General features: G+C 39.8%; 1 protein-coding gene across 1 annotated transcript in view; it reads right to left on the reverse strand.

Annotated features, from left to right (window-relative positions):
* Positions 1-14,911, reverse strand: part of LOC146508644 (mannosyl-oligosaccharide 1,2-alpha-mannosidase IA) — a 203,492-nt gene that overhangs the window by 81,914 nt on the left and 106,667 nt on the right. Inside the window, exon 3 of the mRNA XM_085178375.1 lies at positions 13,825-13,940. Within this exon, the coding sequence (XP_085034501.1) occupies positions 13,825-13,940 (116 nt within the window). The remainder of the gene's footprint in view (positions 1-13,824; positions 13,941-14,911) is intronic.

Below are 14,911 nucleotides of genomic sequence, written 5' to 3' on the forward strand. Positions count from 1 at the left end.
GGGGAAAAGCCTGTTCTAACGTTTGAGTCTAAGGTTTATTTTTTAGCACCTGACGGCTGTTTTTTGCTTCTCATCTGTAAACACTCTGCATCTTTCACGTGATTCAGTTTATTTTGAAAAGTCCCAACAGGATCTTGAGCTTTATTGTGAAAGGTTTATGTGGAACACGCGGACACGCGGTGGTTTTTACCGTCGTTGTTGCTAACGACAACGCATAAAAACAAAGGCTTGTCTGTCTGTAGTGTGGTTATATAAAATATAAGAGAAAGAGAGAACTTTAAGAAATTGATATAGCCACTACAGTGACCATCAAAATAATGAAAAAATATTGCTGTAAACAGTTTATTTTGCGACACCATGAAATAAACAATAGCGTAAAATGAAACGATAGATGGTATTATATCGTCATCCAATATATATCGTTATATCGAACAGCCCTACTTGTTACACTCCCATCATGCATTTGTACAAACTGGGGATAGCCTCAGTAAATATTTAATCCCAGTTGCAGACCAATAAAATGTGATTAAACAGTCAGAGAATATTATTGGTTAATGTTTTAAGTTCCATCATTTTATTTCTTTGAAAATTCTTTTTAACCTGAGCAATTAATGCACATCCAACACCTCGAACATCATGTGTACACACGAAAGAGAGGATGCACTCGTATCGTAAAACATCTCCACTAAATGCATAAACTTGTAAATCAACAGCGTGGTGAATAATTCATCAAATACTGCCACGGTGATAAATTACGCCTGAATTACAGCCCAACCCATCACGCCACCATCAGAGAATATTGGTCTCTCTGCATCTGTCTATTTTCAGAGCTTCATCTCTGTCTTTTGATGCCGTCTCCCCCACACAAATGCACACGCACGCACATAACTCTTGCGTGCACAGGTCTCTGCTCTTTCCTGGGGGCTGCAGTAGCTCCCCCACAGAGTCTTCTATGATAATGCTTTGGTCTCATGGGACTTTGCTCTACTCTCTCTCTGCTGTTATTATTCAGCCTGCTGCAGTCCATCTTCCTTCCTCCTGACTCTGTGTCTAACTGTCTGCCTCTGTCTCTCATCATATACCTCCCACTGTATTTGGCCTTGCTGACTGAGACACATCCTTCACTTTTTCCTCAGTGGCTGCTAACTCCCAAACTGCCAGGAAAAAAAAAACAAAGAGCTATTTGAGCTGCTTAATGCTTCAGCGTATTCATGCTGATATATATATTAACATCGAGTTATGCAGATTAGGCCATTAAGACAGCTAATTAACACACCAATTATATATTTATTTTTTTCCAGTATAACAGTCTTCATGTCTTTTTAGTAGCATGAAAATTAAATTAAAGCTAACGTCCAGCAACTTCCTTGCTCTAAGAAAGTTATTTTTTATACAAAATTTGGTTTCTGAATTATTTATAAAGACACCACGTTTATGCTGCTTTCCTCCTAGCTTATCTGATCACCCTCTTATCAAATATGTGAATTGCTATGATCACCAGCTTGTTGCACACTTTGTCTACCTGCAGTGTGGTGCCGTGTACCATGTTTATTGCAGCCTTTAAGCTGAAAACAGGTGCTGCTTATGTAGAGCTGAGGCAAACTGAAATATGAACATTTTTTGTGAGTCTGTCATTATTACATAGTCATAGACTTTGTGTTTATTAAGACATTACAGTGCAACCTCTTTGCACTTTTCAAAAAAAGTCTTAATATTCCAGAGATCTTTCCATATTACATCTAAGATATTCAATACTATTTTTAAAGAACATCTACATGTAAATCAGAGCTTGTGAAACTAAGCCAACCCTTTTCCCGCTGTAGTAGCCAGAATCCAGTGTCAGCGGTTGGCTATGCGAAATGGCTCCACAGGGACAAAAGTGCATGAATGATACAAAATGTGCTGGTAAATATCCGTAATGATGAACTACCCACGCAAAACGTCCTTTGCCCTGCGCATCCTAGGACAGAATGTCAGCTCAGCTTGACCTCAGCTTAGGGGCACGGCATCTTTACCGAACCGTCCCTCGGCATTGCAAATGACACCGTTTTTTTTCCTCAGACGCCTTCATGACTAGAAGCAAGTTGTGTCTAATTTAGTCCAGACAGGGTGTCAGCGGGGGTCAAAAAACAGCTCTCTGGAGGTAAACAACAACCTTGCTCCAGGTCTCCTCATTACCAACTAATGTCACTTTTTCTTGTCCTCAAATGTGAGCGCGCATTTGGAAAATAACCCACGAACAACTGATTAAAAACAGACTGGTTTACAAGCCTTGAGATTAAAAATATGGTGGGGAACACCGCTAGTCTTTTTCAACAATGTGATGACATCTCCAAGTTAAGAACTGTCATCATGAAAATGCATAAAATAGTCAGAATATCTTTGTTAGCTTAAAATATTTTAGAATAACAACCTACACAAGCGCTCTATATTTGCCTGAGGCATTTGCAATGTTGAACTCAGTCAACAGCTTTTTTTTCTCTGGTAATAAAAGTTACCACACATTTCTCTCAGGTTTCGCTCTGTGTTGCACATGTGTACACAGTAGATACACCGCATTGTTCAGTACTTGGTGGGACGCTGCTGGCAGTCTCTGAAATACTTGATGAAGTTGCTCATTCTCTTCTAGTCTCTCACCACACTTTCTCTGCTCTGTGAAAGGAGTGCATCCCATGTGTCTGAAACTGTATCTGGACTGGCAGCACAAACTCTTTCTGGCCTCCGGACCGAGGTTCAAAAGATTAACAGCAACAACAATGTGCAATGTATCTGCGCTCATTCTACCAAAAAGTCAATTACATCTGGATTATAACGACACTCGTATAAATACACTTTGGTTATTTTCTCGACGCCGTGCTTTATGCAGCTGCAAATTTGATTTGGATGTAATGAAAGTGAGACCTCAAGCTAATGCCGATATCTCGAGCTGACAGAAAAGACTTTAGGAAGATTTGAGGAATTGTTATATTCTTCTTGGATGTTTTGGGGTGCACGCTTGTTCAGCTTCCACCACAGTTTGAAGAAAACACTCATTGCTTCACTGCTACTGAAACAACCCCTACTGGGCTCACAGCAAGCAACCACAAAACTAAACAAGGACAGAGGAAAAAAACTGCAAAATAAACAAGACTAAGCTTGTGCTTGGATTGTCCGTGTGTTCAATCACTCACCCACCCACTATTTAGTGTTTGCTACAGAGAGCACTGACTAGAAAACAAGGGCAGAGTGTTATTAATACAATTCTGACACTACTTGGATGCAACGCTACTACATTATCAATTAGTATCATTAGTCATAATTATCTGTTACATAAGCTAACAGCAGGGGACCTGAAACAAATGTGAGGGCACTGACATCACAAGTACACATCTCTCTCTGCAACGTGGGAATGAAGATTTATAGCACAAATCTGTGCACATATATGGAAGCTTGTTTCCATATATTAAAAAATATCCATAACTCAAAATTTTGAGTTATTTTCTCAAAATTTCGACTTGACTTGAAATTTCAAGTTAGCGCTGCCAATCAGTAATCTACGTGAATGACGTCATTTCCTTGTAACCCGGAAGCTGAAGCCGGCAGCTACAAATGCTACCGCTAAACTACCAGTTTTACAGCCAGTCATGAATGCACAAATTGCTGAGTATTTTCAGCATGGCTTCACATTAAATCCTTGCGTTATTAGCCGAATCACAAGGCGTTACTATCAGCAAACGTACTCTGGAAAGTGTCAATTTATACATTGGTAGCTCACGATCCGGTTTTAAGTGTGCATTCCTCTGCGCCTTATCCCTCCTGGTAACAAGAAAATGACATCATTCACGTAGATTACTGGTTGGCAGTGCTAACTCAAATTTCGAGTTAATAAGTCGAAATTTCGAGAAAATAACTCGAAATTTCCAGTTATGGATACTTTTTTTTTAGTGGCGGAAATGGGCTTCCTTACATATAACCATTAACAAGATCCAAAAATATAATAGGTACCATAGCCATTACTGTGCTTAAATATGCCATTTTTGATATAATAATTGTAAAATATGAAATGTAGTAGTAGCTCCCATGCACATATTAACGCATCGCCAGTATATTTACAGTTTAGACAAACCCACAAAAGTGACGTTTTTTTTATTCTCTCTTCACAGCATGAGAAGAGACGAGCCACAGCACACCTGAGACGGCTGAGGAGTACTATGTTCACCATGTACTCTTAACAGGTCAGAAAAATGACATGATGTCCAGATCTGACAGCTCTTTTTTCCTTCTTCTGACACCACACTGGCAGGCTGCAATGTATGCATGTGACTGTCAGCATCTCGACCTCCCTTCAGAAATAATAACAAGCTCCCTCCTCTTACGCACTCTGTCCAATTTAGTGGCACTCGGCTTACACATGCCAACATCCACGCTACTGAATCGTTTGGGGATGGAGAAATGCAGCACATGCCACGACATATAAAAAATAAAATAACATACAGCTCATTACTCCAGTCTCTACCAATAACACCCAGGAGATTTCACACTAACTTGATCCGAGATGTGGAATCACAGGCCTGAGTGTGCATATTATCCAGTCATTTCGCCATCCTGGTGGGGCTCTGGAGATTCGTCAATGTGGTAAATAAGAAGTTATTGCTGGTGGATGTTTCTAGTTATGCTAAAGAGGCTTCGTAGCAATCATCAGCAAAATCACAGGGGGAAGATTTAATCTATAAGGAGCAGTAATTTTAAAAATCACCAAAGGCTGAGCTTTAGTGAGAAGATGTGCACACTTCAGCTTCTGTGAAGGATAATTAATATGACAGCACTTCTACTTACTGTACACATTAGTCCACCTTGAACACATTGCAGTTTAAAGATCACATTATACGTTTGCATAATATAAACAATGAATTGTTGGACGTATTAACACATCTATTCTTGACATTTGGAAAATGTCATGAATGAAAAAAGGTAAAACACTACTTAATAATTCTGGTTTCTTTTTTAATCTCCTTGCAATTTAAGACGTTTTACAGTATGTGTGAAAACCTTAATATCATGATTGATCAATATAAAAATAACCATATATGATAGAAATTGCCTGACCTATTAATGATTTATCAAACCCAACCTGACATAATCAAATATTTAGTGATTTTAATTGATCTAAAAGAAGATCTTCCTTTAATAATGGCTTAAAGTACATTTTCTTCATGTCATCTTAAAGCAGCGGTCCCCAACTGGGACCAGTTTGTGTCCGACAATATTTTCACGGATCGGCATTTAAGGTGTCCTGGATAAATACAACAAAATAAAACCAGTACTGGTACCAAAAAAAAGAAGACTTATTCATAACACACGGGAAAAGACCCAGGAAAACAGAGTTAATAACATAAAAGATACAAAAATAACAATAAAAACCGATAAAACCCAGTACCAAACAACGACTCCCGGGGGCTGGGGGCGGCTGTCTTAAAGGGTCATCACCTGTGATAATGCATTTATTCTTAGCAAACAAACAGACAAAAACAATCCCTCCATAACACTCAGCAACATGATGAAACTGGATGACCGTAGATCAGAGCGATCACTTGCCACAATTTTGCTTTAACAGACTCAACACATAGATTTCTCGATGATGAATAAAAAGAACTGAGCCAGACAGAAACTGCCGTGGAGAGATTAGAAATAACTAAATGAAAGAGCAGAAATGGAGGAAGGGAGGCTCTGAAAGCGTAATAAAATTTGGAAGGGAACATGAGGGAATACAGTCCAATCTTAAAGTCGACATTAATCACACCTAATTACTCGCTTTAATGGGAAAAGGTCTGATGAGCTCACAGAGGGCAGCTGCTTTACTTAACTGAAACTTAGTCGTCATACTGACCAAACCATTCTTTACATAAATAAGTCTTCATCAGACTCAATAAGTGCCTCAGTGCTGATGTGTGATGATGTTGCCAAATACTTGTTCAATCTTTATGCAACAACAGCTTGTAGAGAAGCATGGCACAGGCCAACACGGGTAGATATACTCTGGAGCTTCTTTTGTCTTGGTAATTGGCTGAGCCGCCAGCATGGCCAGTCTGTCTGCTGAGTTGTTCATTCAGATATGCATCAGAAGCTTGTCGATGCTTCAAAGTCATATGATTAAGGAAGATTTCAAGGAATTTAATTTGTTCACATGGCACAGAGTTTTAAAGTTCTGTATTACTAAGTGCATTTGTTAAAAATATAAACGTGGGTATGTTTGGTTTCATTCCGACACAAAGAAGAAATCAGAATAAACGGGATAATAATGAGCAGCTGATGTCCGAGTTTCTCGGCGAAGAGGCTGAAACCTGCTGCAAACACTGTCAAGTCTGTGCTAGTGTAACACCGTCCTCTTCCTTCTGTCCTTGTTTCACTGCTAACAAGTTACAGAGCAGCTGTCACAACGTGTCGAGCTATAGCTGACAGACAGGCCTGAGCTGATAAATCTAACAAAGTGCTTTGCAGTGTGACTGGCTGAATCTGCTGACAGTAATGTAATTAAAAGAAAAATGTGAGCATGAAAATCCCTGTGTGTCCTTGCTCCATTCCTTGTACTACTGTATGCACCTTTAACTGAAATAGATTACACTTTATTTTATGTAAATCATAAGTAATTTGAAAGTAATTTGAAATTCTTATAAAAATTGTTATATACAGTGTGAGGCGTCACATTTTACAAAGTAATGCAATGCTCTAACTACATTCCATTTTTTGCTAGTGCAGTAATATCATGACTCAGCGTAAATTAAGTAATCACATTACATTATCACTAGGGGTGAAACGATACACAAAATTCACGGTTTGATATTTTTTTCGATACAAAAAAATGTTCATGCCTTTTTAATTTGTCATTTATTAAAATTATAAATATATATTTTAACTCAAAAGTACAGTTTTTAAATTTAATGTTGCTGAAACAACAAAGTAATAAAATAAATAAATCTATCTGATCGAGAAATCACTCATCTTTGGAAAAGAGAGTTTATTACAGAGAAATGTCTCTTTCCAAAATAAAAGCTATACTATACGCTTCTTCTGGGCTATATTCTCAGCAGCATATTAAACATATCAGGTCCCCATAAGGAGAATCATGTGCTAACGGCTGTCTAAATGACTCGGTAAAGTTTGTAGCATGCGTGCTTGTTGTTTTTGTCTGCTTCCACTTGTCTTTGCACTAGGATGATGTCAGAGTGAATGTGCAGTCATATTCGTTGTGTTCCCACTAGTGCTGTCAGCGTTAATCTCGTTAACGCCACAACATGGCAAATCTCCGTTAACGAGCTACCGCGGATTGCCCCGTGCATGGGGCTGGCCGGCCAACACCTTAAGAGTAGAGACTTGCAGATCGATCCTGAAATATCGATTCCTATGATACCAATCATTTATGTTCTAGAATTGATTCTCACATTGAAATATCGATATTTTAGTAATTTAGAGTAAATTTGTAGTTTATCATTAACAAAAACACAGTGGAAAGAAACTATAACATTCGGATTGTCTACATTCAAAGGAACTACTTCCTCTTCCGCCTTTCATAGTCATGTGCGAAATACGGCTGTATAAATGTCTCGCAGCCCCTTGGCGTGCGCACTCACAACAATGGCTGAGCGTAATTGTGCAGACGTATTTTACCTCCACAAACAGCTGAGACTTGGTTTGCGATACATGTGGCAAAAAAGTGCTCCAAGAGTGTAAAATATAACCAGGCGCTGATGTAAACTCTTCTGTTTAATCATTTTCTGTTTATTCAGCTGTGTGAAAACCCTGAGGAACCCTCAAGTTAAATTTAATTTAATCTAATCTAATAACTTTAATCTCAGCCAAACCGATTTACTCACGAACAAATAAAACACTGAAAAAGCCAAACAATAGCATTTTTAATTATCAAAGTGACTTATATATCATGTTTAACCCGAGTAGCGAAAGACCGCGGGGGTTTGAAGACGATGTGTCTATGTGATATTTGAAGTTTACACAGCTACATTCTCACCTGAAAATATGTTAAAAATCCTTTTGCGACCCAGAAAGAGAAATAAGAGCAATATTAAAACTAAGCAGCTGCCGCCATTGTTGGAAACTGGAGTTGGCTGGGCCGTGCTATGAATTCTGCAACATGGTTTTTCAATTTTGTTGTCCGGGTGGAAAATCGGGAGAAATTCGGGAGAATGGTGGCTCCGGGAGATTTTCGGGAGGGGCACTGAAATTCGGTATTCTCCTGGAAAAATCGGGAGGGTTGGGATGTATGGTTGTAGCAACATCACCAACCTTGTCAAACACCTCAGATTAAATCATATCACAGAATATGACGAGCGTATGTTGAGGTGAACTGAAGAGGAGGAGAGGGACAGGTGACATCTCTCATGGAGTCCTTTAGTGCTGCAGGCAGGCAACGTGTTCAAATAGCCACAACTTCAATTTTTTTTATTTCTATATGATGAACTCTGCATTATTAAGTGATAAGAACAAGTAATCTGATGTCCTGTAATCATTACGATGCTATAATTTGAGATACAATAAATAAAATACGTTTTTGTACAAAGTATCGGTATCGGATCAGTATCGTCGATACCACCCTGAATATTACTTGGTATCGGATCGGAAAGAAAGTCAGTGGTATTGCACATCACTAGTTAAGAGCTAACTGCGCTAACACACTAGTTCCCACCAATGTAACTGAGCATTGCGTGGCACATCCAACATACTGTTTTACGTTTGTCCATGACACGCTTACCTTCAGGGTCATATGTCACACGAAAACCAAAATAGTTCCAAACGCCAGATCTGAATGAGGATGGGGGAGTGTCGCTACCCGATCCGTACCGGAAACCCGATCGGTACCCCGCATGCGCGAAAGGTGTCTACTTCCGGTCGTAGCGTTTTACGATGGTTATGGGTCAAAGTATCAGTTAAGATGTTAAGAATAATAAGTATAGCTTAAAATGTTTGCAATAATGAAGCATTTCAGTACAATGTAGACAAAAACGAAAAATAAAAAGATAGTTACGGATCGGGACTCCCCGATCCTTACTGCGCATGTGCAAAGTCGGACCGTACAAATCGGGTCTACCCGATCCGTACCGCGCATGTGCATATGTTTTCTTCTTCTTCTGTACGTTTAATGGCAGTTTACTCCCCAGTGTATGAGGATACTGCCACCTGCTGACCGAGCGAATGAACCCTATTGTAAACTGAATTGGCGTCATTACAAACGTGTGTTAAATTTTTATTTAGTGATAGTCGAGTGTGTTTATGCTTGTCTGTGTGGAGAGGATTGACTGGAATAGTGATGATGATGTCCGCTATCACTGTCAATTGTCAGTAAACACTTAATCTGGCTGATGAATCTTCACGTGACACATTGCTAAATCAATATTATTAAGTCTGTAATAAGGCGGCATTCTTCTTATTTTACGGCGCTGTTGTTCAATCAGGGAACGCTCTCTGTTGAGGAGAAAAGCATGAATTTGTTTGTATACGGATTATCCATTGTTTAAATGTCCCGGGCAGTCGAAAAGGAGGCAGAGCTGTTGAGAAATGCTAGGAGCTAACTGGGCGCTAACCATATCATTCAAATATATTGAATGTCGCAATGTTGGCAAAGAGAGGAAGTGACGTAAGATTTGCGCATGCGGGGTACCGATCGGGTTTCCGGTACGGATCGGGTAGTGACAGGGAGGTTCAATTTGCCATGTTGCAAGGAGAGCTTAACTTCTGTCTCGCTAGCTTGCCCTGCGCTCAGTGAATCTGCGTTCGACTACTCCGCCTAGGCTGCACTGTCGAGCGCAGATCCACTGAGCGCTCAACACAGACAGCATCGTCAGAAGGAAAGTTGATAAAAAATAAATTAAAAATTTTGTATTGTTCGATACATATGCGTACAGAACCGAAAGTACTGTATCGAACGGTTCAGTATCAATACGACTATTGTTGCACCCCTAATTATCACTACTATGTTGTTGTGCATTCTAATGTTAACACAACATTAGCTCTTTCTAATCATCTGCACAAACAGCATGCTAACACAAGGCTAGCACAGGCAATCGTTTTGAAGAGTCTCTCAGCTGGCTTTCAACTTCACTTTGTGCTTCTAACTTTTTGTTCGAACTTTAACACTAAAAGAAAAATCTGTGTCCTACTTAGGACAAGGATTTACGTCAGTGTGTGCGACTATAGCCTCAGGTTTATATAGATAACTGGTAATTATGTGACTATGCATTTAAGGTTACAAGTTAAGTTCAAGTTTTATTTGTCATATGCAAGTTAGCACAGGGTCAACATTGCAATGAAATGTGTTTGACGAGCAGCAGTCACTCAGCAGCATGATACAGTACAGAAAATATAGTAAAATATAATAAAATAAAATATAAAAATAGTAAGGAGCTAAATATTAGAGAGACATGGTAAAAGAGAAAAGATGACTAAATATATATGTATCTATAAATATAAATATATGTACACTAGTGATTAAATAAGAAAATCTTGAAAAGAAATATGACGGGAGGGCAGATGGGATATTGCACAGGAATGAGCAGCAGAAAATTACAGTATTGCACTTTAAATATAAATATCAATGACAATAAAGTGAAATGACCAGTGCAGATTAAACAGAGTACTGGTGAAGCTGCAGGGTAGCTTCTGAGTGCTGTGTTGTGTGTGTTTAAGTGTTGTGGTTGAGGTGTCGTACGGCTTGGTGGTAAAAACTGTTTTTAAGTCTTGTAGTCCGAGCAGACAGACTCCTGTAACGTCTGCCAGATGGTAACAGGGAGAACAGCTGATGTGCTGGGTGGCTGTGGTCCTTGATGATGCTGTGTGCTTTACGGAGGCATCGCTGGAGGTAAATGTCCTGAATGGCAGGAAGCCTCGTGCCAGTGATGTGCTCTGCTGCCTTCACCACCCTCTGTAGTGCTTTACGGCTGCTGGCAGAGCAGCTTCCGTACCAAACTGTGATGCAGCTCGTCAGCAAGCTCTCAATTGCACACCTGTAAAAATTTGAGGTGATGTTGGCGTTCATGCTAAACTTCCTCAGCCTCCTCAGGAAGTAAAGCCGCTGGCGAGCTTTCCTGATAGCAGTGTCTGTGTGAAGGGTCCAGGAGAAGTCCTCGGTGATGTTGACTCCAAGGAACTTGAAGCTGCTGACCCTTTCGACCTTGACACCGTTGATGTGGATGGGCTGGTGTTCTCTGACTGGTCGTTTCCGGTAGTCCACTATCATCTCTCTAGTTTTGCTGATGTTGAGAGTCAGGTTATTTTCCAGGCACCACTCGTACAGTGCCATCACCTCCTCTCTATAGGCCGTCTCATCATTGCCTGTGATGAGGCCTATGATGGTTGTGTCATCAGCAAACTTGATGATGGTGTTGGACTCGTGTTTAGCAACACAGTCGTGTGTGAACAGGGAATATAGGAGGGGGCTAAGCACACAACCCTGTGGCGTACCTGTGTTTAAGATGAGTGATGAGGAGGTGTGCTTACCAACTCTCACCATCTGCGGCCTGTTTGTGAGGAAGTTTAGAATCCATCTGCAGATTGGTGTTCCCAGCCCAAGGTCGACGAGCTTTGTGGCAAGTTTCGAGGGGATGATGGTGTTAAATGCAGAGCTGTAGTCGATGAAGAGCATCCTTGCATATGTATTCCCTTTTTCCAGGTGAGTGAGGGTGGTGTGCGTTGCCAGGGCGATGGCATCCTACATTACAAGTAGTGTGAAGAACTTTCTCCCAAGAGTAATGAAGTAACACAATGGTAAAGTAATGTGTAACACTGATTTTATATATATATTATTTGTAATTAATGTTATAATGAATCTAATTAAAACACTTCAATTTGTTATACATTCCATTTTTTTATTTAATTTTTTTTAAGGATTGCAGCAAAATAATTTCTTAAATCTGAGAAAAATAAAACATTTTCTTTTTCTTTTTTTACTTCCTTGCTTGTTTTCTTATAATAATAAACAAACTATTGACCTTATGTGCTACATTTTTCCAGCCTTTGCTTTTATGCTTCATGTATTTCCTTAAGTGGCATTTAGAAAAGAAAAAAAAATGAGGCCATAAAATTTTTTTCTGTAGGCTCTCGACAAGCTTGGTGATCCATTTCATAGTGAATCTGACAATCCCTATGATCAGCCAGTGTGCTGTTTTATATGTTTTATACGTTCAAACTGCAAAAACTAGTTCATTATCAAAATGATGAGATTAAGAAAGAAGATGTAGAAGTCACTGTGTGTGTTTGCATTTAAAGTGCACAGTTTACTGTACTTGAAATGCTGTAATTTGGGCGGAAAATGAGATATTTTTTAAAAATGTGACAAGTAATCAGATCTTACAGGACAAAGAACAGCACTTTAATGAGGACATGTAAATAATTTCAACTTTCCTGCAGAGAATAATTGCAAGCCTCTGCCCTGCAATGACCACTGATGAAGACGGGAAGTGGGGAAGTTAACAAATTGTGCCATATAACACCCCTGACAAAGTGCACTGTGAAGTGTAAGCCCGCGTTTGTTGTCTTTATGATTGGTGACACTGTGGCTGTTTGTCAGCAGCTGCAATTACTGGCCGTCTCCAGCAGCCACAGCTGCAGTCAAAGTTAAGAATTTTCTCTCTTCACTGGAAAAGGCCATTCGCTGCATTAACTGCGTGTGGGTGTGTGTCACGTCTCATTCCAAGTCCTTGTATCAGTGACATCTGTGCGTGCCATGAGTGAGAAAAATAACAGCTTTGATATGTGGGCAATAACAATCACTGTGCATTTCTTTATGGCCTCGTATCTGGCAGTGATCGACAACATGCTGCCATGAAGCACATCTCAAACGCAGTGGAAGTGTTTTTTAGGCCTCTGCTTTCCAGCAGAGCTGATGACTGCATATTATTCAAATAGAGTTCAGTGTTACTGGCATCATGTGCAGTATGCCACACGTGTCAAATGTCGTTAAAATTGGTTTTCTTCACCAACACACTCATAATAAACAAGTGTTTTGGGGCCTTAACTGTCAACAAACAAAACAACTTCAACTTGAGACATTTGGCGTGCTGTCATAACAGGCAGTGAATTGGTATAATTATTGCCTAGCGTCTACAGTAGCCTACCATGATGACAGTCATAATGACATAGTTGTGTTTGCAAGCTTTGTGTAATTACACACTATTACATAACCACATTTTATTGACAAGGGTGGTCCGAAAATGACCCCTTTCATTTGCAAAGCATAAAAACAACACACTGACAAACAGGCTCATAAATTACCTATTAGCAGCAAACTCCCTAAAAGCCCTTCCTGGTTGCCACTTTCACTGGCTTTCGCTCAATTCAACATGATATCAGAACTGGCAACCCACGCTGCTCGCAACCCAACCTTTACAGACTCGCTCAATGAAAGGGTCATGGCCTCTCTTTGCCTCCTCTCTCCCACATTTTTTTAATCTACAACACCCTTTAAACCCTGCTCAAGCACTCTCTCCTTTATTTATCACATTTTCTGCCCCACAAAGACCTTTCAGAGAGGCAGAGAATTCCATCAGTCGGTAACACGGCGTGGCTGGTGGCCACACAGGAAGCTTTTGATTTCTGCTGGAATGTCCTGAGCTTTGGAAAACTGTCAGACTCAGTGGACACAATGTCGCTGTTAAAGCACAAAAGCACGGCTTGAAATCAATCGAGCATGCACGGTCACAGCTGAAAACTTCATTATGCTTATGTAGTAAGAGTGTGGTTAAGCTTGATGGAGGGGAGGATGTTGCCCCCAAGTTGCCCGAAAGTAAAATGCAAAAAAAAAAGAAAGAAAGAAACTTGACACTAAAATGAGTTTCTCACCGAATTTAGATCCAGGCTGGTCTTCACCCATTCCTTGGCATCATTATACTCATCCATCAAACCCATAATGTACAGAGTGTCTAGTGAGTCAACGATGGATGCTCCTCTCAGGCCACCTGCAAAATCAGAGAAAACACAGTTATGCACGGAGACAAGTTCTGCTTGTTTTAGGTTCTTTTTTAGCAGGATATGAGGTGAAAAGGTAAAAAACTCAACATGCAGTACCTGTCAACTATTCACACAACAACAAATCAGTCCAACAATTCGCAACATCCAACCAAATAAGGTTATTTTTGACTTTTCCACTGTGACTGCAAGTCTTTCTCAGACCACCCCGAGGTTTTTTTTCCAGTGTATTCTTGATACAGCTAGTCGATCCTCTCCACGGTGAAGCAAAATGCATTTTTTATCGGTTAAATTTCTAAAATTAGTATACGTATGGGTGGAAAACAAGTCACTACTGCTACCTCTTATCTTATTATATGCATATACATGAGCTATCAGCGTGTTGCATGGAATATTGTTTTAACACTGATGCTATTTTTACAGTAACTAATCCCTAAAGTGGTAATCTGTCCACTAAGACAGTATGCATTTCAACTAATTTTTTAAAAGGGTGTTTTAAAGAAGATTTGTAAAAGAAAAAAAAAGTAGAAAGTACAATAATTAACCGACAAATTATTACTTTATTTCCTGCTACATAAGTCAAAGTCTTCGAAGATGGATAACTACTGAGATTTAACTCTAAACCTTTAATGTGGTGGTTAGCAACAGCAACTTGACAGCACGTGTGATAAAAACTAAAACATAAAAGTCTCCCTCGCTGAGCTTCAGCAATTACTGCAGTGATGTTGAACGATAATACAAAAACAGCTTTGTGTGGCCCACATGAAAAGCATCTTCTCTCCGAGATTAAAGCATCCGCTACAAAGCACCAGTCACTGTAACATGAAAGTCAAGTCATTTAGGAACCAACCACCAGAGGGGAATAAAAGAACCGGTATACTGATTATTGCAAACATTCAGCAGCTGCTGCTGGATTTCCCGGAGTTTGTGCGCTTCCTGCATCGACTCTGTAAATGTCACA

Source organism: Neolamprologus multifasciatus, chromosome 11 (assembly GCF_963576455.1).
Source record: "Neolamprologus multifasciatus chromosome 11, fNeoMul1.2, whole genome shotgun sequence".
Classification (NCBI taxonomy): Eukaryota; Metazoa; Chordata; class Actinopteri; order Cichliformes; family Cichlidae; genus Neolamprologus; species Neolamprologus multifasciatus.